Below are 21,834 nucleotides of genomic sequence, written 5' to 3'. Positions count from 1 at the left end.
CTGTTAGGTTACCCGGAACATGTTAATGCCGACTTTGTTCGCTGATGATGTCCAGATTACAGTCTAGGTCTCTGTATTTATTGTACTTGTGCTTTGTGCTTTGCTCACCATACCAACGTAACAGTCCGGCTGTTCTGAGTTTCACTCTATGTGTCACCGGAGAGGCTGAGTTCTGTTACCAGAACACTTAAATGTTCCAGGGAGCTGTGAAGAGTGCTGTTTGGGAGATGAGCACCAGGGCTCTCCCTCCTCTGAGGAACAGGAAGGATATTATTTAAAAATCCACTGGGAAAGATTGTACTTATTGGGAGTTGCTGGTTTCAGGATTAGTGTCACATCTGGCACAATCATGGTGAATAATCTATAGTTGACCTTACTTCACAGGAACTTGCCTTGAGATGCAACCCATATGATCTGACCCTTAACTTGGAAATTTATTGAACTGGTAACTGAATTTTCATATGAATAGTATGTTACTATACATGAATGTCATATACCTTTGTCTTATTTGCGGCAGTGTATGTTGAACACATTTTTTGTTAATCAGAGACGTGCCTATACTACTTTATTTAGTTTGTTGCATTTGTGAGGATGCTTTAAGATGTCTGTAGTTGAAAGATGTTCTCTAGTAATGGGTTTATCTCCTGCCGCTTTTCTTATAGAGCGCCAACTGTGTGGCACGATGGCCGGACCAGGCACACTGCCCTCCAGCCCGACAGGCATCAGTAGGGAGCTGGTGGATCTGCGTCATCTGATCCAGTTTCCTGAGGAGATTGCCGCCATCCTGACAGAGCAGGAGCAGCGTCTGTACCGCCAAGTTTTTCCACTGGACTACCTCCGCTTCCTCACCTATGACATAGGCAGCCCCGAGTGCCAGCGTCGCCATCCACACCTGAAGGCCTCGCTGTCAGCACCCGCCATGTCTGCTGGCACAAACCGAGGGGATGCTGTGGAGGAGCTGGTCACCCGCTTCAATGAGGTAAGCTCCCCCAGCCTGACTGGGGGCAATACACTTAACACATCAGCTTGTATAGTAATGTTTAGTTAAGCAGATACAGTAGTGTTTAAGACTATTTCCTTGCAACTTTAAGGTCCCCAGGGCGGTCAGTGATAAGTAGGAAGCAGGTGGTGTAATGTTTAGTTCTCACTTTGCAATCTGAAGGTATATGTTGCTGTTGGGAGGTCAGCATTTGTGCTGAGTTAATATCAGCTGAATAGGAGGTAATGAGTAGTGTAGAGAGGGAGTGCGGTGGCGCAGTGGGTTGGACCACAGTCCTGCTCTCCGGTGGGTCTGGGGTTCGAGTCCCGCTTGGGGTGCCTTGTGACGGACTGGCGTCCCGTCCTGGGTGTGTCCCCTCCCCTTCTGGCCTTACGCCCTGTGTTACCGGGTAGGCTCCGGTTCCCCGTGACCCTGTGTGGGACAAGCGGTTCTGAAAATGTGTGTGTGTGTGTGAGTAGTGTAGAGTATTTACCCTAGATTACTGCAGGAAGAATAGCCTGTTGTCTGAATGCTGAATAGTTGTAAATGTAGCTTACATTACACTGTACGGTGCCATGGACAAAGGCAAATAAAGGTGGTAGTAGTAATAATAATAATAATAATAATATTAATTTAGCATAAAGAGGCTTCATGGGATTGTGTAGCATGGGGACAGACCAATTTCACAGTCTGAATGATTTTTCCAGGAATGAACCAATCAGTGTAGAATGCAGATACTTGCCATGAAAAAGCATTAGAAAAGTCTGAAGGATGCTGAGAATTTCTGAGGTTATATAAGTACAGTGGGTCAAAGGTTAAACACAGAAAATCCTCATATTATGTAAACATTTGAGAATATTTTTGAAAGCCTATTGTCTTACCTCTTTCTTTAGGGGGTTTGTGTAAATCTGCCAGTATTTGTTTGTGGCAGCTACAGATATGTGAGAATGAGTAGAATTCAGTTGAGGTCAAACTGCGCATTTATTGCTTAGTCACACTTGTCTTTTTGATTCTGTTCAATTCATGCTGTTTGCGTTTTAATAGGAACCGGTGTGTTTTATCCCTTCATTTCAGAGAGCACTGCTGAGCCTGTAAACTGACGTGTTCTGATTTTTCCAATTTCTTTTAAATTAAAAGATATAATTTAGCTCTTAACAAGTGTGATTAGATGCACTTTAAATCAGTACATGGAAAAATCTAAATTGCTGTAACACAAAATGCTGTATTAATATCTGTTAAAAACCAAATGAATTTTTTATCTATCTGCATTTACATCTATTTTGTGCATCCTTTTTTTTAAGAATGAAGTTTTCAGTTATCTCATAGAATACTCGTGTATTGCATTACCCAGGGTATCTGTGACAGATTTTCACATAGGTTGGTGTTAGATTGATGTGTGCTGTGATCAGCTGTCTTTGTACCCTATGTTTCTGTAAATGTAAAATGTAATGTATGTTTAGTTAAAAAGCCAAAACTTCTATTTTCTAAGTCAGTCAGTCAGCAGTGTAGCAAAAGTAACTTATGTAAAATAACAGTACTTATTAAACGACTTGTGAAATATATACTACATCCATCTTTTTTTTTTTTCCCCCCCTATGTGCAATACGCATGTCTGGATTTTCAGATCTCACCCCCTAGCTTGGTGATTCACATTATTTGTGTCACTAACTTTTGGTTCTCATTAAACAATTTGAAATCCCATCAGATGATTTGTTTCCAAATTCATCTGGATTATCTTTTGCTCTACAGTTGGAACAGTTCAGTTTTCCACTGGAGGAAAATGGCAAAAAATCTTGCAGAATGTAAAAAATGATAATGTCACGCTTGTTGTTATGCAAGTTGTTCCTTATTGGGCTTCTTTGCATTAGGAGGAGCAGAAACTGTGGTTTCAGCAGGTTAAAATGCAGATGTGGTAAGATATTTGAGTCATCAGCACAACAAAGAATCCTCTCAGATTATTGGTTACACTCCTGTTTTTTTTGTTGGGTCAGAAACAGGTGCCCACAATGATGAAGCAGCAGTGGTTACATAAGAGCCACATATCAGTAGAAATAGTGTACAACACAGTATCAGATGTGCTGAATCAGTGAAGTATCTGGCGTCATGTGGTTTGTTTAAATTTCTCTCTTGAGCTTGATTTGTAAAGAACAGGTTCATCTCAGAAATGCATTGGGCTGAGTTTTTTTGTTCTCCCCCTCATAACAACCACCCAATGCCCCGTTCCTTTGCATTATGTGGTATGTTTCTGACTCATTCCTTTTTACTTCTGCAGATTGAATGAAAGTTCCATCCAGGATTTTAGTCACATACAACCTGTACAAGCATAACTGTTAATTTTTCTGTATTTTTCTTAGCTCCTAACATATTAGGGATTTGTTAGCATGTCTATTGTATAGCTTCGGTTTCTATGATGTGGCAAAAGACCAGTGATCCAGTACAGCATCCCAGTGATCCAGTTATGCTCGACACTCTGATTTGCCCTTATTTATCATCAAGGTTTTATCTGTTAATCATCGAGATGATTTCCTCTAGGTCTTGAAAAAAATCACTTTGCTCAAAATGTTAGCTGCTCCAAATTCTTAATCTGTTGAAACATGGTGAAGTAGAATTTTGGCTAATTCTGTGCAGAATGCTGTCTCCTCTTGTCCACTTATTCCCTTCACCAAGGAATACCTGTAAATAGGACACAATGTTTTTGGTTTCACAATAAGTTGTGACATATCACATTTATTTCAGACCTGATCACTAGCTGTTTTGTAATTCTACTGAATTCCATTTGACTGCATATATGTCTGTTGCACTTTTGCTGCTTTAATGTCTCCCACAATACAAGCGGTACTTGGCATGGCCTTAAAAAATGATCCTTCAGCCCTCTGGGTATATTATGAGTGCAGAGGATTAGAGCTAGGGCACTGATGTAACACACTCTCCAAGTTAGTGTTGGTCTTTGTTACTCAATCGCAATGTCAGATGGCAGGGATGAATACCAGACTGTGCATCCTAGCTAGCTATTTTTACCATTGGCTGCTGCAGGACAAAGAACTCCCTCCCAGGACTGGATTTGGAAGCATCTGGTAGAAAGTCTCTGCTAATCCATTCTGAATTCCATCTCATTTGTGTTGAGTGTACAGATTGCCATTAAAGTCTTTGGTACACATCTAGGAAATCAATAGTATAAATAGTTCTTTTTGTTTGCTCTTTGAGTTATGCTCAACTCAAACTGTTATGGTAATACTGTATTACAATTTCTTAGTAATGACAACTTTGCACTGTGTAAATATTTCCTGACAGCTTCTAAGCAATGCCACATAGAGGCTTCCAGTTATCTGCTGTTTTCTATACTGACACAGGTGTGGGAACATAACGTAAATGTCCCTTGGACTTCCTCTTCATTGGATTCTGTGTCTGAGGTTCAGCTTTGGTATGTTTGGTAGTCTTCCATAGCTCTGTAAGATGATATCTAGGACATGTTTTTTTCTTTGAAATAAGCCTGCTGACATTTCCCTCTCTCTGTAACCATAGAGCAGCAGGCTGGGCAGAGAGATGACATGACTTTGCACTGATCACACACCACTGAATGGCTTAACTTTTGGAATGCTTTAGATATTCAAGCAACAGAATAATTTTTGTACCTCATTCTAGCTGCTTTAACTAGCAAGGAAATGGGGTCCTGCTGTCAGCTTTAATGAAAGGGTATGGCTGGACATATCCATTATTTTTGGGATTAAGTGCACTTCTCTCACAAGCTATTGCTGTGTTTAATTGCATGTAGTGTTTGGTTTACTTTGTAGTGTATATTTAAGTATTGTTTTCTACCTTTATATTACAGAAAATATCACAATATTACATAGTTTAGTATAATCTGTACATGTAACTTGTTTGTGAGCTGGGCCAGTGATAGGTATTAAAAATAAAAGCAGACGTGGAAATTTGACAAAACTAGCGGTTTCAGACTTTGTGTGTGTTGTTGGGTTTGTTCAGTTCATCTGTGTGCTGAAAACTCCAGCACCAGAGTTACTGCACACTGCTGGATAAATTTTTATACTGTTTTTTTTTTTTTTTGGGTTCTGTTAATTAATAATTTGGTATCAAAAGCCAAGACCTGTTATACCAAATTTTTTCTTAAAGAGTTTGTAAATCAAGGGATGCCTGTACTTACACCTTTATTCCTTTGGTAGGTTAGCTCCTGGGTCACGTGGCTGATCCTGACTGCTGGCTCCATGGAAGAAAAGAGGGAGGTCTTCTCCTACTTGGTTCATGTGGCAAGGTGCTGCTGGAACATGGGTAACTACAATGCTGTCATGGAGTTCCTGGCAGGGCTCAGGTGAGGCACAGAATATCCAGAATACTGCCCTTTTTCCTTCTCTGGTGCACACCATTTTTGCACTAGGTGAAGTCAAAGGTGACTGCAGTGCCTTGATGGAGTTTCCTGGAATGATCTGGAAGAACACAATAATGGGAGATTGTTCCTTAAAGTATCAACATTATGATGATGGAGATGTTCTGTGGTCTAGAGGGCTATGCTGAAATCTGATGGATCTGTTAATATGTTCCAGATAAACCAATCGCGCACACCATGCTTGCATTTTCGTTGGCTAGTTTGAATATTTTGAAGATTTTGAAGATTTTTATTTACTTCACTGTCTCATTTTTGGTACAAAATCAGTTAATCCAAATTAAAGTGCAAATGCAATGTCAATATGTATCAGTTGTTTTGTTTTTGGTATAGCATGTAGTTAGTGTTTGTGAGTTTTCATTGGTGTTACTACCAATAAAAAGACAAATCACAATATTTTTTCACATGGCTCAGGTCTCGTAAAGTTCTTAAGATGTGGCAATTCATGGACCAGTCCGACATTGAGACAATGCGAAGGCTGAAGGATGCCATGGCGCAGCACGAGTCGTCTTCTGAGTACAAGAAGGTGGTGAACCGTGCCCTGAACATTCCAGGCTGCAAGGTGGTGCCCTTCTGTGGGGTCTTCCTGAAGGAGCTAAATGATGCTCTCAATGGGGTGGCCAGCCTGATCAGCCTGAGTCCGCGGATGGACTCCCAAGATGACTCTATCGAGGTGGGGATTTGAGTGCTCACAAACACACACACACACACACTTCTCAAGGCTCAACAGCCTCTTAAACCACCTGGTCCTCTCCAGTTCATCACAGACTACAGCGGTCAGGAGCACTTCCTGCAGCGGACAGGGAAGGATGGTCTGCACAATTCAGAGAAGGAGGCCACTGTCAACAGCATCCTGCAGACTATCCGCAGCTGCAACCGCAGTCTGGAGTCAGATGATGGAGAGGAGACCCAGCGTGAGGGCTTCCCTTTCCAGAGGTCCTCTTTAAAAGACAGAAACAGGAACCAGTGAGTCTCCCGCAGTCACATATTCCATGTTACCATTCTGTAATCAAATGCATTGACTGCACAACCAGTATTTTCGTTCTCATTTGATTTTTATATGACTTTAACATAAATAAGAAGAATAGCAAGGTATTGCATGATTGCAGAATTCTTTGGTCTGTTGTAATAGATAAATTCTTAATTGATTTAACAAATCACATTTGGCTAGATTGCATGGTTGTATCATGGGGTTATATTGTTTTCACTATCTGAACTTTAAAATGAAAGAATGAATATTGTGCCACTTTTACAAGTTACAGTCTGAGTAAAACTATTTGAATGGTTTATCGGACCTTATTCATTTTTATTCTCAAAAGCAATACCATGCGAGCTGTTGTGTAACAGCGTTGAAGGAAAGAATCCACTTTACTGTGCTATAAAGTGAGGTATTTGCAATTTATAGTTTATAGTTGGATTTTTTCCCGACACAAATTAGGTTAATTACAAAATTTTGATCACAGTGATTAAGATACGATCTGTTTTGCATAAGTTTGACTTATCAATGTTGAGTCAGGTACTTCGGATGCTTTCAGTGACCAATTTCTATCATGGAATCAATATTTCATAGAATGAAAATTAAATTTATTGTAAACATCTCTTGGAGCTTTGGTCAACGTTTGTTGTACTGTGTGTATCAGAATGTAACGAGATGTCCCAGGATCCATAGAAACCGGTCTGGTGGTGCTGACATAATGCCCTTTAAATGGAGTGCAAAGTTAATTATGTAGACTTCAGTACTGTGCCATTTTTTGGGAATTTGGGTCCATAATTAATTATCTGAAACTCTTCAGTTTCGAGTTTTAGAAAGGTAATACGGTGCATATAATATGTATTATGTAAACCCACCGGTGGGGTCTGGGGCAGCACCGCATAGTCATACGCATTAATATTTCTCCAAGAAAATGTATAACTATTCATACAAAGTGGGATAAATAAAGACTATAAATAGTATTACAGTATACATAGCAACTGGTAAATGAGGTATGGGATAAATATAGACCTTTAATACTGTAGTACTTTTTTATTTCTAAGGAAAACATTCAGTAAAACTTTAGACATATAGGATATCAAACTAAGGTACGTAAATCTTGTGACTGTCTGAAGTACTTCCATTGTCCTCCCTCAACAGTAGAACCTTTGGCTTGGTGCTAATGTGATGTAATATAGAACTTGTTAAAGTATGCAGAAGGAATTTTTTTCTTTCTTGTGTTACATATAGTTTATTTGTTTTTTTGATGCCACATGTATCTTTCTTTTTTGTGGCTGTCCATATTTATAGGTGGCAAAATATATTTCTGGTTATATTTCACTACTTACTAAGTACTAGGTACTTCTTATTTTCTACTTTTCATTAGGGTAAATTAGGGTATTAAAAAAAAAAAACATGCAACATTTCTGCTGTTTTTAAATTCCTATATTCCATGAATATATAAATTTTGCAATCAGCTTATTGTCATCTGGACATACATTTGGCTATTAGCAGCACTGTACGCAATGTAAATTTCAGCTGCTTTCCAAAGATTAATACAATACAGATAAGCCTTATTTGGCTTCCCAATATCTGGTCTTTCACATATCCAGTCAGCTATTACTTGTCACTAATCAGTGTAAAATTTCATATATCCAGTCCCCACTGGCAACATTCAGTCTAGCATGATAAACCAAGACTGCATTTGAAAGCTGTGCCACATGCTCATCTGTGGTTCAGCACTTTGTGGTCTGGCATATCCCCATGTTTCTGTTTTCATCCTTTTTCACCACTGTGGATTCATTGTGTAATTTAAAATTTTTTATTATAGTGCTGTGTTTATGAAAAATGGCTCCTAAACAAGATAAAAATTAAGGAAAATGGTAGTGAAGGTAGGGAAGAAGGCAAAGCACCTATGAGTAGCTTATAGTCTGGGGGAAACAAAGCTGGAAGTGTTAAAGTGTATAGGGTGTGGTGGAAGAGATAGAGATTTCTTGTGTTATGTTTGTCTCAAACCACAGTGCAAGGAATTTGTTGTGTTAAAGATCAAGTGAGAGCAAGGGTTAAATGTCACTCTCTCCACCAGAGTCTTCTCCACCAATTGCTTCCCACTCCTCCTGAGTCAGCAACATCTTCTTCCATATGTCAGACCACAAAGACTATCATAATAAGTTTATCCATCAATCCAATTTCAATAATTGCTTGGACTGAACAGGGTCATGGTGAACTGGACCCTATCCTGGAAGCGTTGGGCATTAGGCTGAGGGAGAGGAATACACCCTGGATGAGATGCCAGTCCATTGCAGAGTTTACTTAATGACGTCATCATTTTTAAATTTTATATTTGATGTAGTTGTTGCACGTCATTTAGTGTTGGAACAAATTGTAATTAATGGAATAATGGAATGTAACCTTGTCATCTGTTTTTTTTTGATATTGGATTGATTTTCAAGAACAAATTAGGCCCAGTCAATGAGGAATAGGTATACTAGATAGTGATAAATAGAACATGAACTTACATATTAAAAACCAATAAAATCTGAATCACCTGTAATGGAAAATCAAGTATCTTCCAGACCTAAATTCTTGCAAAAAAAAAAAGACAGACATGGGGCTCTGTTTGACCTCAGCATGGAGACACAGATCTAAGGAGGAAGAGGTTTGGATCCAATATTTAGTTTTGTCCTGTGTGCTCTGGACTGTCTCAGAGTTTTTTGTGGGACTTCATCTCTTGTCTAAGTTTTATGCCTTGAGTCTCATAGTTTAGATCACTTTTTTGGGAAACTGAAAATCCACACACTGTAGATGGGTCTCTATGCCAAGCTTTTCCATCTGCTTTACTTTTATTCTCTTGTCTTTTCTTTACATGACTTTGTGACCCTTCTTTCTCTTTCTCCTCCTACTCATTCCTCTACCCTAGTTCAGTGCCTGTCAGGAACACATCTGAGTCAAACCATGTCTTGTAAGTTAACCTTTCTGTCACTGCAACTTTGCAGTTTTGCAGTTGGGTTTTATTCATGTGGCATTGGAATGTGGTGACATTTTACCTTTTATTGCATGCTGCATTTTTTTTCCAATTATTCACATTTGCCTAAGTGTAATCAGAGGTTCAGCAGTTAATAAAACACAGCCTTGTCTGAATATTCCATAGAAATTTTGAGATATTATGTTCCATTGTTGGTTAACATGGAAAAGATGAAAACTGTTCTGTTTTCCTCACAGCTAGAAGAAAAATCAGTTTTGGACGTGGTGTTTATAGTCACAAAGTAGTGAATCTCCTCAGGACGGGAAAGAAGTGACTTAGAAAAATTGCCATTTTTTAGCATATTTGTCTTTCTCACCCTGATGTATTCTTCTCAATTGTTTTTAAGGTTCATAGTGGGAGACTTTTCAGACTCCGAGGGAGACTTATCAGAGCAGGGAAAAGAGTTAGAGTTCCAGGGCTTTGAGGAGACTCAGAAAGCCTTCAGCCATGGGACAGAGCTCATTCCCTGGTACGTCCTCTCCATCCAGGCTGATGTCCATCAGTTCCTGTTGCAGGGGGCCACTGTCATCCGGTACGACCAGGAGTCCCACCTTACTGCCCGTTGCTTCCTAAGACTGCAGCCTGACAACTGCTCCCTGACCTGGACTAAGATCCAGAGCAGTTCTTCATCCGCTGGTAAAATGAAGAGCATGATGCCGGGGGGCACTGTAGAACCCACCCACTGCAAGCCTCAGTACTGTGGCCAGATAGTGCTGAATGGACTGACTGATGGTCTCCTGGACCTCTCTGTAGTGAAGGCTGTCTTCATGGGCCATTCGGGAGTGGACATCCATGCTGTGTGCTTGCAAAACAAACTGATCAACATGAACCAGGCAGAGAACGGGGTCACCCTGCTGTATGGCCTCAACACTACTGACAACAAGCTCCTGCACTTTGTAGCTCCTAAATACACAGCCCGCATGCTGTATGAAGGACTGGTGGAACTAGTAAGTGCCATCAGGAAAATGAAGAAGTTTCCCGATCAGAGACTGCAGTGGCTAAGAAGGCAGTATGTCAACCTCTATCAGGTATGGTGAGTCATAATTCTTCAAACACATTGGATTCATAATCACATGCAATGAATATTACACCTTTACATAGCCCTTGGCCTGGAAAGAATTACAAGTCATGCCCAAGAGTCTTTGTGATTGATTTTCCTTTACAAAGAAACACTCTTCCTAGATTGACTTTTTGGAGCTGATCCTTGCAGGAAGATAGCAAGTATGAGGGTCCAACATTGGCCCAAGCCATCGAGCTGTTTGGAGGACGGCGCTGGAATATGGGGTTAAGCGGCACAGCCACCTCAGGGAAAAGCGTGGAGAAGCCCAGCGTTCAGAAGAACAGCCCTCTCACCATTGCTGCCACCAGGAAGAAAAAGAAGGTCCTCATGCGGGTTAGGAGCAGTGTGCTGGCTGTGTGGCAGGCAGTTTTCGTTATAGTTGTGCTTACATTCTTGATTGACCCATGATCGTTCCATGTGGCTCCCACAGGGTGACAGTGGGGATGCCACCGATGATGAGATGGTGTCACGTAAAACAAGGAGCTGTAAAGAATCCCTGGGCAGGACTGGTTCTGACCCATCTGATAGCATGGATCAAGACCAGGAGCTAGGTGAGTGATCTCTAACTGTTGTCACGAATCGGACTGCTGCTCTACAGGCTAGTTGCTTTACAGTGCATTCATGAGTGACTTAAAAACAGTAGTAATATTCACCTTTGTTCTTCAGATAGTCATTAGTCATTTGTGTATTTCTCTGTAGAAGACAGCTTCCTTCCAGGACCCCTCTCGGCCAGTAAAGCTCCCACCCCTGGTGCCTCCACTGCTGCCTCCTCCTCCTCCTCAGCTTCCTCCAGCACCAGCATGTGCTCTCCCTCCCTTCCTGTCCGACCCCAGTCCTCTCCCATCCTCTCCTCTGCAACTAAGGCCCAGCCAGGGTGAGTTGTGGAACCCTGGCAGTCTTATGTGTGATTGTGCACCTATTTTTGGATAGCTTTTTGCACTGGAGGTCAACAGGTGCGCTTGTAGGGTTTTGGGAGTGTAAAAATGACTACAGGAATAGAAAGGGTGACTAATGCCATGTAAGGTTTAGATGTGAATTGTGGGTGATTCAAGATAGTTGAAACCAGAATACAAAGATCTGAGTTTCAAATCAGACTTCTTAGATCCCTCCATTAAGTCATTTACCTGGATACTGATGCAAGGGCTCTCTTTGAGGTTTTTCAACTGAAATTATTGACAGTGAATCTGAGTCCATATTTGGGCTATATGAAGTACAGAAACTGAGTATGACATTTGAGATTCTCTCAGTCTTTAGATGAAGATACACCTGTTCAGAGAAGCTAAGAGAGCAAAGGTTTCTTCTTTCTTTGTGTATCTATTTTTATGTGCATGTTGGGGTGGGTGAGTGTAAGAGTTACACCTGCTCTGTGCTTCACACCTGCTCTTCCAGAACCAGTCGGAGCTGGCATGGTCGGGGGAAGGGCTGTCTAAAGGGCTTTCAGAGCCTCATGCTATCAGACAGCATCATGAGCTTCACAGAGTTTGTCGAGCTCTTCAAGTCATTCAGGTATTACATATATACTACAATGTAGCTACGGAACTTTTCTCGATTCTTACATGAATGTACATCCATATCACTGCCCAGGACGTAAAGGAAATTTATCTGTGTCAAACCTGTAGCATTCGAAGTCGGAAGGACCTGAAGGACCTGTTTGATGCCTATGCTGTGCCCTGCAGTCGCTCTGCCTCTGAATCGGCCCCTCTCTACACCAGCTTGAAGATTGATGACAGAATCACTGGACTGCAACCTGACCTTGGTGTGAATTTGTATCTTTCCCTTCTCATTTCTCCTGCTCCTCCTCAGACAGTCATCAATGTTTAGTGATGTAGCTTTTCAGCATTTGCTGGGCCAGCTACCTGCTGAGGGATCTGATATCCATTTTTTAAAAGAAACGAAAATGTGATTTTTATTTTATTTTAAATTTTCCTAGTTTGACATTGAATACCCGGTTGTGACAAACAGGATAACTGTTTTTGGGTGTAATTCAGTGAAGAAAACAAAAACAGAAAGCAGAATTCTGAGACACGCTTGCTTGCGTTATTCAGATTATACTTTTTTTTTTTAACAGACCTCCTGACACGCAATGGCTCAGACCTGGGTCTCTTCATCCGTACTCGGGAGCAGATATCAGACAATCAGAAGCAGATCTCTGATGCCATTGCTGCGGCCAGCATTGTGACCAATGGCACGGGCGTAGAGAGTGCCTCACTGGGTGTGCTGGGCCTGACTATCCCACAACTCAATGACTTCCTGGTCAACTGCCAACGAGAGCACCTCACATACGATGAAATCCTCAGCATCATCCAGGTGTGTAGATATAATTCTCCACCACTCCAAAGCAATTCTTTATAGTTCTGTTGTTGTCTTTGCAGTGAATGTAGCCTGCAGCGTACCTTTAAAGCAAAAGGGGGCAGCACGATGACACAGCAAGTAGTGCTGCTGTCTCACAGCGCCTGCTCAGTCTGTGTGGAGTTTGCGTGTTCTCCCTGTGTCTGTGTGGGTTTTCTCCAGGTGCTCTGGTTTCCTCCCACAGTCCAAAGATATACTGATCAGGTATATTGGTGTGAGTGAGTGAGACAGTGTGTTCCACTGATGTATGGATGAGTGATCCATTGTAAGTAGTATATCTAGCAGTGTAAATCACCTTAGTGAATAAGGTGTGTGGGCTAATAACACTACATAGAGCTCATTGGAAGTCGCTTTGGAGAAAAGAATCTGCTAAATAAATGTAAATATATACATAAACAGTGTACAGTGACATAACTCATTATGTGTAGTATGTCTGTCCTTTTTATTGAAATACTCTTTACAGTCCATCTTTGTTTTGAAAACTTACTGGTGTTTAATAATATACAGGCATTTTTTTTTTTTGTTTTAGAAATTTGAACCATCAGTAAGCATGCGTCAGATGGGCTGGATGTCATTTGAGGGCTTTGCCAGGTGGGTCTTGTTAAGAGGAAGTGAAAAATTGTGTAATTATCATTGGTGGTTATGCTAATTGTTTGATAGATATGACATTTCGTGACCTGTCAGTTTTGGTTTTGGATCAGTACATTCAGTTAATCAAAACATGATGTTTGTGTAATGAATTCAGCAGACTGGCAAAAAGCACATCCAGTAATATTCTCCTTATTGTGTAGGTTTCTGATGGACAAGGACAACTTTGCCTCTAGAATTGAGGAGTCTCAAGTGAGTGAAGATGACCTCCGGTACCCACTGTCCTACTATTATATTGAATCATCACACAACACCTACCTCACTGGCCACCAGCTCAAGGGGGAGTCCTCAGTGGAGCTCTACAGTCAGGTGAGCTTGACCTTGACCTGGGGCTCCTAAAATTCCCTTGGTTTAAATAGACTCCCTGATAGTTTCCTGTTATCAGTGAGTTCTTCAAGGCCATTCCCATCAAAGTCTGTTCACAGTGCCTATTCTCTTTTACTTGAAGTTGGTTATTTTCCAAAACATTAAATTGTCTAACTTTCGTACAACCATTATAAAATTGCATTTTCTATATCCACCATGTTCCCGATGATTGACTTCAGTATTTGAATTTTGGAAGTTAAACTCAGCTTGTAAAACTGCATTCAAATTCTCAGTTGTTTCTCTGTACTGTCTTTGAATCCCTCCACCATTGCTCTGGTGTCATCCAGGTATTGCTGCAGGGCTGCCGGAGTGTTGAACTTGACTGCTGGGATGGAGATGATGGAATGCCCATTATTTATCATGGTCATACACTCACTACCAAGATCCCCTTTAAGGTCAGGGTTTGTTTTTATAATGGAGTGTCAGATCTCAGTGCTGCAGGAGTGGGACACAACATGTTTTTGTAATCAAATGTGGATTTTCTAGCTTATCTTGTGTTTTGTTTTGGTCAGGATGTGGTGGAGGCAGTGAACCGCACTGCCTTCACAAACTCAAAGATGCCGGTCATCCTGTCCATTGAGAATCATTGCTCCTTGCCTCAACAACGGAAAATGGCTGAGATCTTCAAGGTATTTCCCTCAGTCTTGGAGCTTAAAGGCTTTGTATTTTTTTGTCTAGACCATCAGAGTACATTTATTTTTCCTTTGAGATTTTTCAGTGTTTGTGATAACAATCTGTGTAATTTGTCTCTATGTGCATCTGCACAGATGCTCTTTAATACACAACCAGTTTTATCTTGCTGGTTTTTCTTTTTATTCTTTGAAGACAGTGTTTGGGAACAAGTTAGTGACCAAGTTCCTGTTCGAGAGCGATTTCTCTGATGACCCTCTACTCCCTTCACCACTGCAATTGAAAGGAAAGATCTTGCTGAAGAACAAGAAGCTCAAAGCCCACCAGGCCCCTGTGGACATTTTGAAGCAGAAGGTGAGCCACACTGGCCAGGTCGTTATAGGGGTAATTGGCCTGATGCTGTACCTAAGGGAAAAAGTACTTGTCCTTAGTTGCTTCAATAACAAAATAGCTGATGTTGAAGTAGTTAATATGTAAGGTGCTTTGGATTAACACATTTGAAAAGCAGCTAAAAATGACATGTATGAATTGTTGTTTTATTTTCCTGATGAAGTTATGGAAGGTAATATACCTTCTTTAGTCAACTTTACAATGATTTGTCCATTTATACATCAATTCAGAGTAAGTACCTTAATCAAAGGTACTACAGCTAGAGTGCTGTTTGGACCAACAACCTTCAGACTGCAAAGTGATCACCATTACTACATCTGCTGTTTCATACTGTATATGTTTTACATTAGCAGCCAGACTTATGGCATACTGACTGTACCACATATAATGCACGATGAAATTTAATAATATAAAAAATCCCCCCTGCCCCCAGGCCCATCAGCTGGCCCACATGCAGGCCCAGGCCAGCAACGGCATGCTGTCCACCAGTTCCCCCAGCAACAACGAGGAGGAAGAAGAAGAGGAAGACGAGTACGATTACGACTATGAATCTCTGTCTGATGGTAGGGTAACACCAGCCTTTATACTCAAATTAAGTACCAACAGGGTCTCTAATGGTCAGTCAGTCTGTTCAGCACCATCTGGCTACAGCACTGAGCAGGAAACCATTGCTTAACTCATACTGATCTGGCAGGAAAGGAAACTTGCCACTGAATACTTGTCCCTAGCCTTCTTCCACTTCATACTATCAGTAAAGAATGCTGCAATCTTTCTGCTCTGTATGACCACAGTGAAATGTTTGTCGAGGGACTTCTACTCAGGAGCGCCGTGTCTCTGTCCCGTTTCTTTTCCTTTCCTTTTTACTTCCCTTCTATAGCTGATGTCCTTACTGCTTCTACAGCTTCTTACAGCCTGGAAGGTAAATCCTCCTGTATATGCTGTCAGTTGTCTTGTGACCTGTGGCCTTCTGCACGCTCTGTGACCTTGTGCACTTTGTCCAGCTTTTAACACACATTACATGGCCTCAGATTTTGGTATAAGCAAAGCACCTAAGGACCAGGATAGTCTTCTTGTTCCAAGAGAGACTTGGCATTGAGGAAGTGCTCATCACGTCCCATTGGGAGGGGGCAGTGGAATAGGGGGCTGAAAGGAAGTTTGAAGCACCTTGACAAAGCACAGCGTCTTAATGCAGTGCTGGTATTTGCTCCGGGAAGATCTGTTGTGAACAGGGCAATGCAGTGCAAACAGGCCCCAGCTCTGTTTTAAAAGGCAGTGCAGTCCCAGCAGCCCGTCTGCAAGAAAACAAAGACATCTGGTTTCTCAGGCCCTGTGCTAGCGCTTTGAAACTCAAAGTGAAATACTTCTGCTGCTCTCTGGGGACTGTAAGTCTGCCCTATTTAGCCAGAGCCTTGTGAGACATCCAGATGTATAGACAATTTCACAGAAGGCTTCCGCAGGATAATTACTCCACCGCCAACAAAAAGTGGTGCAGAACCTTCTTTTTTTCTTTGTCATTTTAATGCAGTACTTTTTTTTGTTGGCTGCTGCTTTTCTGATGCCATGTGTTGCTCTGAAGAAGGGGCATGGTGTTTCAAGCTGTGTTGATTTAACAGTAGTCTCATTTGGTGCAGCCCAGCTGTGGTCCAACTGACAATGCTGTTGTTTACGAAGCGTCCTTTGACATAAGTGCTTATCAAAAATGCCTTGACTTTTTTTCAGTTATTGTACATTGAAGGATGGAAGAATAGTACTGATAAAAATGTGTAGACTAATGAGGGGGTATTTGACACTGGAAAATAATCAAGAAAAACCTGAAGTCATTACTGAAATAAATGTACAGATTAGAGAGACAAGATTATATGATAATGTTTGAATTAGTATACCAGCCACATCCTGATCATTTTTCCTTATTAATATAGACAACATCCTGGACGATCGACCTGAGAGCAAGTCCCCAGGGGAGAAGTTTCAGTACGAGTCCAACGACGAGATGCCCAAGAGGATAAAGAAAGGAGACAACTCGACTCAGAGCAAAGGGAAGGTATGGTCTAACACACTGTCCCTCTCTACAAATCTGGGTTCTAAAGGTGCTAGGTTCAGGATCATGGTGTTAGTGTGTGCTCTTTTTAATATGTTGTTTTTAAATGTGTTTTAATGTGCAGATATTTGATATGGAACTGGGAGAGGAGTTCTACCTTCCTCAGAACAAGAAAGAAAGCCGACAGATAGCACAGGAGCTCTCAGACCTCATCATATATTGCCAGGCTGTCAAGTTCCCAGGTCTGTGCCTTTTCTTTGCAATTGTTGGTGACAGTGATCCACCAAGACCGGGGTTCCTGAGTCAGGACAGCCTTGGACAAATTTTGTACAAACTAATTTACATGATTATCTATTAACTTATTAATTTTTGTGAATTAGGTGGATTTTTACAAAATTACACAGCCTTTACCTTTGTGACTATGACTAAGGACCCTGACCTAGCGTTTATAGACTGCAGTGTTGCTGTACTGCATGGTTGCTTGTACTTCCCATTGGAAGAGGGGATCAATGTATTTTTATCTGTATCAATTTTTCAGTGTTTAAATAGGTATATTCAACTTTTTTCCAAAGATTAACTACATTTTATACCTATGAGATTTACTACATGCTGATCTGTTGCAGCTAGCTATGAAATGTATGGGAGAAAAAAAAACATATGTTAAGGTACAACATTCAAAAGTGCAATGCTTTGCAAAAATGTGTAAAATTCCCAAGGAGAGACAGAGTGATAATACTTGCTGTAGTGGGAAAACGGCAGCGCCTGGCCTTGTGTGTGCGTGCGTGCGTGCGCGCATGCGCGTATGTTTCACTGCCTGTGTCTGGGAAACAGGCCTTTCCACCCTCACTCCGTCGGGCTCTGGCAGGGGAAAAGACAGAAAAAGCAGGAAGTCCATCTTCGGGAACAACGCTGGTAAGACCAGCCCAGGGGAGGCCATGACGCTGGTCCGTGCCCAGGGGAAAGGTAGAGTGCTCCCAGCGCCCCGCTGAGCTCTGCATGTGGATCACCCACTGAGACCACATGGGAACATGGCCCAAGCCTGTTCTCAGTATTACTATCATTTTTTCCCCTTGCTTAGCAGATGCTTTCATCCACATTGTCTTTAAATAATATACAATATTACATGCAATGCGTTTATACAGCTGAGGGTTTTCCTGATTTAACCTGGGCTGTGGTCCTTGCACAAGAATAAAGATGGAAGGGCCTGTATGTGAGACATTAGCCTGTAGCATATTGCTCACCAGCCCACTTTCTTAACCATCACTGTCCCTGCTTCCAGCTATTGCTGTTGCAGTTGCAGTAGTAGAGGAGAAAAGCTGAGAAACATGAAATTCACTAAAGCACATTGCAGTGTTTTACATGGCTAGTTCTTCTGGTTTCCGCTGCTGTTGTAATTGCTGCAGGGCAGTGTTTGAGCCTCTCTGTTTACATATCTGTTTGTTATAAGTTGGTATAACTGCTGTAAAAGTTTGCTTACATGACCACAGACATCATATAATAGTGAGCAGTTATTCAGGGGAACAGTCAATAGAAATGATATATATCCTGTATGTAGTTAGTTACCCTAGCATTTATTTATTTTTGTGTCTCCAAAATCATTTTCTGTGTACTCTTTTGTGGAGGTCATATTTTAAGAATGATTCCAAAAAATTTTGGCAAACCATTATTATTGGGGTTATTTGCATTTTTAGCATTTTTTGTTTGTCAGATTAAGTGAGAATCTTTCTGTACTTCATGTATGAATGTTTTTGAATTGGCATCCGTTTCACGTCCATTCAGAATCCCACATACATTATATTAAGATGATCACCGCTTTGTGTTACGTTGATGTCGTACCCAAACACAATAACCTCTGATCTTGTTAGGCACCGTGGACAACACCCGGTTCAGCTGGGAGGAGCCTGCAGCCCCCTCGCTAAGCACTATCATCCGCACACCACGCTGTTACCACATCTCCTCAGTAAACGAAAATGCGGCCAAGCGGTTGTGCCGTCGCTACTCACGGAAGCTGATGGAACACACAACGCGGCAGCTGCTGCGGACATACCCGGCTGCTACACGCATCGACTCAGCCAACCTGAACCCTCTCACATTCTGGCTACACGGAATCCAGCTGGTGGCTCTTAACTATCAGACAGACGGTGAGTTTGGCACTGGATTGAGGTGGGGGATATATGGTCAGATTTGACGAAGAAACTTCACTTGGAGGTGAGCTAAACATGAGGCCCCCTCTCACATAGTTGTGCCATTTCTCCAACAGACCTGCCCATGCAGCTGAACGCTGCCATGTTCGAGGCCAATGGGGGCTGCGGTTATGTGCTGAAGCCTCCTATGCTCTGGGACCGGAATTGCCCGCTGTACCAGCGCTTCTGCCCCTTGGAAAGGGACATGGAGGGCATGAGCCCCACCCTCTTCTCCCTCACAGTGAGTCAAACCTGCAATATGCTTTCACACAGTAACTTGTCAGCGGGGAAGATTTATAGCAGAAGGTTAACAGGTTGATCTCATTAGCTGTTTAATTTCCACAACACATTTTCAATTCAGATTGTTGAAAATGACACGATCATTAAATAAAAATAGGGAAAAAAGACATTAAAAGAGAAGTTGTTTATCTGCTTGTGTATACATAGAGGGATGTTTTCACAGTGCGGACACTTTGGCAGGAGAAACTCCCTATGAGTTGCCGGTCAGTTTGAGGGAGGCAGCGCCTTATCGTGCTTTCAGCCTGCTTCACTGTTGAAGTTTGACAGAAGGAGCAAATGGCCTTCCTGCTGTGACGGTGTGCAGGCCAGACTCCTGTGACAGCTCATTTGTGTATGTTTGGCAGGTGGTCTCAGGCCAGAACGTGTGTCCCGGCAATGCAGCGGGCAGCCCATGTGTGGAAGTAGATGTGCTGGGCATGCCTGCAGACAGCTGCCACGTTCGTACCAAGCCCATCCACCGCAACACACTCAACCCCATGTGGAACGAACAGTTCGTCTTCCTTGTGCACTTTGAGGACATGGCATTCCTACGCATTGCTGTTGTGGAGAATAACAGTTCTCAGGTCACTGGCCAGAGGATCTTGCCCATCAAAGCACTCAAAACAGGTGGGTGTTAGGCTCTCGGTTTTGTCAATCATACAAAGATCCACTTACATCTACATTTATTCATTTAGATGCTTTTCTGCAAAGTAAAAAAAAAAAAAAAAAAACCATACAAAAGCTGCACTATGTCAGTAGGAGGAGAGCTCTGGACCTACATTCCTAGTCAGTTTTTCACGTGCCACCATTTAAACATTATGCATATGCACTGCATGAGTAGCTGTATATAGTTTTTTAAATTAACTGTTAATATTATACACGTTTATGAAGCACATAGATTGAGGAAGAAGTGAGTCCAAAAGAGATGTTTTGAGACCCTTCTTGAATGTTGAGAGAGATTCAGCAGCTCTGAGAGAGAGGGATGTCATTGCATAACATCACAGCCAGAACTGAAAACCTTTCTGCTTTTGGATCTCTTGTGTGTGGGACTGCCAAGCAGGCAGTGGTGGTGGTGTACAGCAAGTGATAAGGTCTTGTAGGTATCAGGGAGCAGATCCATTGTGGTCTTTTACTTTACCTCTTTACTCTGGATGATATTTGTAAGTCTTTGCCCTGTGGTTTTATTTCATTTGGGGTTTATCAAATGAAGCAGTATGACTAAGTGGTACGGCCACTAGTGTGTCACAGAACCTAGGATGTGGGCTCAGATATGGGTTTGAATTAATCTCCTTCTGCATGTTTGCATCAGTTTACATTGAGTGCTCTGTTTTCCTTCTACAGTTTATAAACGTCTTTCAGGTGGATTGGTGTGTCTAAATTTCTTTTAGTGTGTGTGGGGGACGTTACTGTATTGTGTGGATGAATAGGTAATTGAAAGTAGCTTACTGTAGTAAGTATGTAGTATGTATGTAGTTCCGCATGTCACAAGCATCTGCTTAATATAATGTAACGAGGAGTTACTCTTCAGCCATAAATGTAAGCCTTGGTTCCACTAAATGAACAGTAAAGGTTAGGTTTATGATAACCAGGTTGTTGTGGACATAAAGCAAACATAATAGCAAAACTTGCAAGTGTCTTAAAAAGAAAAAACCAAATACACACTCCTCTGTTCTGAAGAAGCTGATCACTACATTAAAAGGACTTTGAACTTCTTTTTGTCCTTCAGAGAAAATAGTAAATTGGTATTTTTTAGCTCATAATGTAAGGCTCATCTTGTATCAGAACAATTTTTTGTCTGGTCTTCCGAAGAGCATAGATTATGCAGTTTACACATTTGAATGAACACAGCTTCAGTTGTAACAATCTGATCCATGAAGTTCACAAAATTTGTAACGGTTGGTTAACCTGACATTTGTCGTTTCAGGATACAGACACATACAGCTGAGGAACCAGCACAATGAGCCACTGGAGATCTCTAGCCTCTTCATATACAGCCGGAGAACGGAGGAGAACCCCACGGGAAACAGCCTGCCTGCATCCGTGGTGAGCACCATCTACCCACTGGCACTTGTGTCAGGGAAGTTCATTTTTCAGTGTTGACCCTGTCATTTATTTCAGTATATCTTGAATAACTTGTTGTTTGGGAAGGAATTAAGTTTAAGTGAGACACTTAAGCCTGAAACTAGCTTGAAATAATAAAGTTACAGCAGTGTTTTGTCTGTTTTTGCTCCACTTTCAATCATGTCTATGAAATTATCCCATCCCCTGACTGTTCCAGCTGTTCAGCACAGAGGAGCAGCAGGCTGCTGTCCAACACAAGGTGACCGTGCATGGGGTCCCGGGTCCTGAGCCTTTCACTGTTGTCAACGTGAATGAGAGGACCACTGTCAGGCAGCTCTTAAGCTCTGTGAGTATGGCCTTGCACCCGTTTTCTAGTGAAAATTGTCAGCTAAATAAATAATAAATGAACAATTAAGGCACTGCCTGCAATTGTCCTCATACTGTGATGTCAATTGCTCCC

The 21,834-nt window shown here is 41.7% G+C and overlaps 1 protein-coding gene across 1 annotated transcript in view; it reads left to right on the top strand.

Annotated features, from left to right (window-relative positions):
- plce1 (phospholipase C, epsilon 1) overlaps positions 1-21,834 on the top strand; it is a 63,887-nt gene that overhangs the window by 39,050 nt on the left and 3,003 nt on the right. Inside the window, exons 6-30 of the mRNA XM_018761086.2 lie at positions 663-979; positions 5,158-5,303; positions 5,790-6,048; positions 6,133-6,341; positions 9,717-10,398; positions 10,581-10,763; positions 10,861-10,981; positions 11,130-11,304; positions 11,820-11,936; positions 12,050-12,186; positions 12,499-12,737; positions 13,309-13,370; positions 13,571-13,736; positions 14,081-14,188; positions 14,306-14,422; positions 14,619-14,777; positions 15,247-15,376; positions 16,733-16,854; positions 16,976-17,093; positions 17,683-17,814; positions 18,717-18,992; positions 19,112-19,275; positions 19,679-19,940; positions 21,238-21,356; positions 21,592-21,720. Of these exons, the coding sequence (XP_018616602.2) occupies positions 663-979; positions 5,158-5,303; positions 5,790-6,048; positions 6,133-6,341; positions 9,717-10,398; positions 10,581-10,763; positions 10,861-10,981; positions 11,130-11,304; positions 11,820-11,936; positions 12,050-12,186; positions 12,499-12,737; positions 13,309-13,370; positions 13,571-13,736; positions 14,081-14,188; positions 14,306-14,422; positions 14,619-14,777; positions 15,247-15,376; positions 16,733-16,854; positions 16,976-17,093; positions 17,683-17,814; positions 18,717-18,992; positions 19,112-19,275; positions 19,679-19,940; positions 21,238-21,356; positions 21,592-21,720 (4,649 nt within the window). The remainder of the gene's footprint in view (positions 1-662; positions 980-5,157; positions 5,304-5,789; positions 6,049-6,132; positions 6,342-9,716; positions 10,399-10,580; positions 10,764-10,860; positions 10,982-11,129; positions 11,305-11,819; positions 11,937-12,049; positions 12,187-12,498; positions 12,738-13,308; positions 13,371-13,570; positions 13,737-14,080; positions 14,189-14,305; positions 14,423-14,618; positions 14,778-15,246; positions 15,377-16,732; positions 16,855-16,975; positions 17,094-17,682; positions 17,815-18,716; positions 18,993-19,111; positions 19,276-19,678; positions 19,941-21,237; positions 21,357-21,591; positions 21,721-21,834) is intronic.

Source organism: Scleropages formosus, chromosome 24, assembly GCF_900964775.1.
Source record: "Scleropages formosus chromosome 24, fSclFor1.1, whole genome shotgun sequence".
Classification (NCBI taxonomy): Eukaryota; Metazoa; Chordata; class Actinopteri; order Osteoglossiformes; family Osteoglossidae; genus Scleropages; species Scleropages formosus.
The sequence above is the reverse complement of the archived record's forward strand: the minus strand, read 5'-3'. Positions and strand labels throughout refer to the sequence as shown.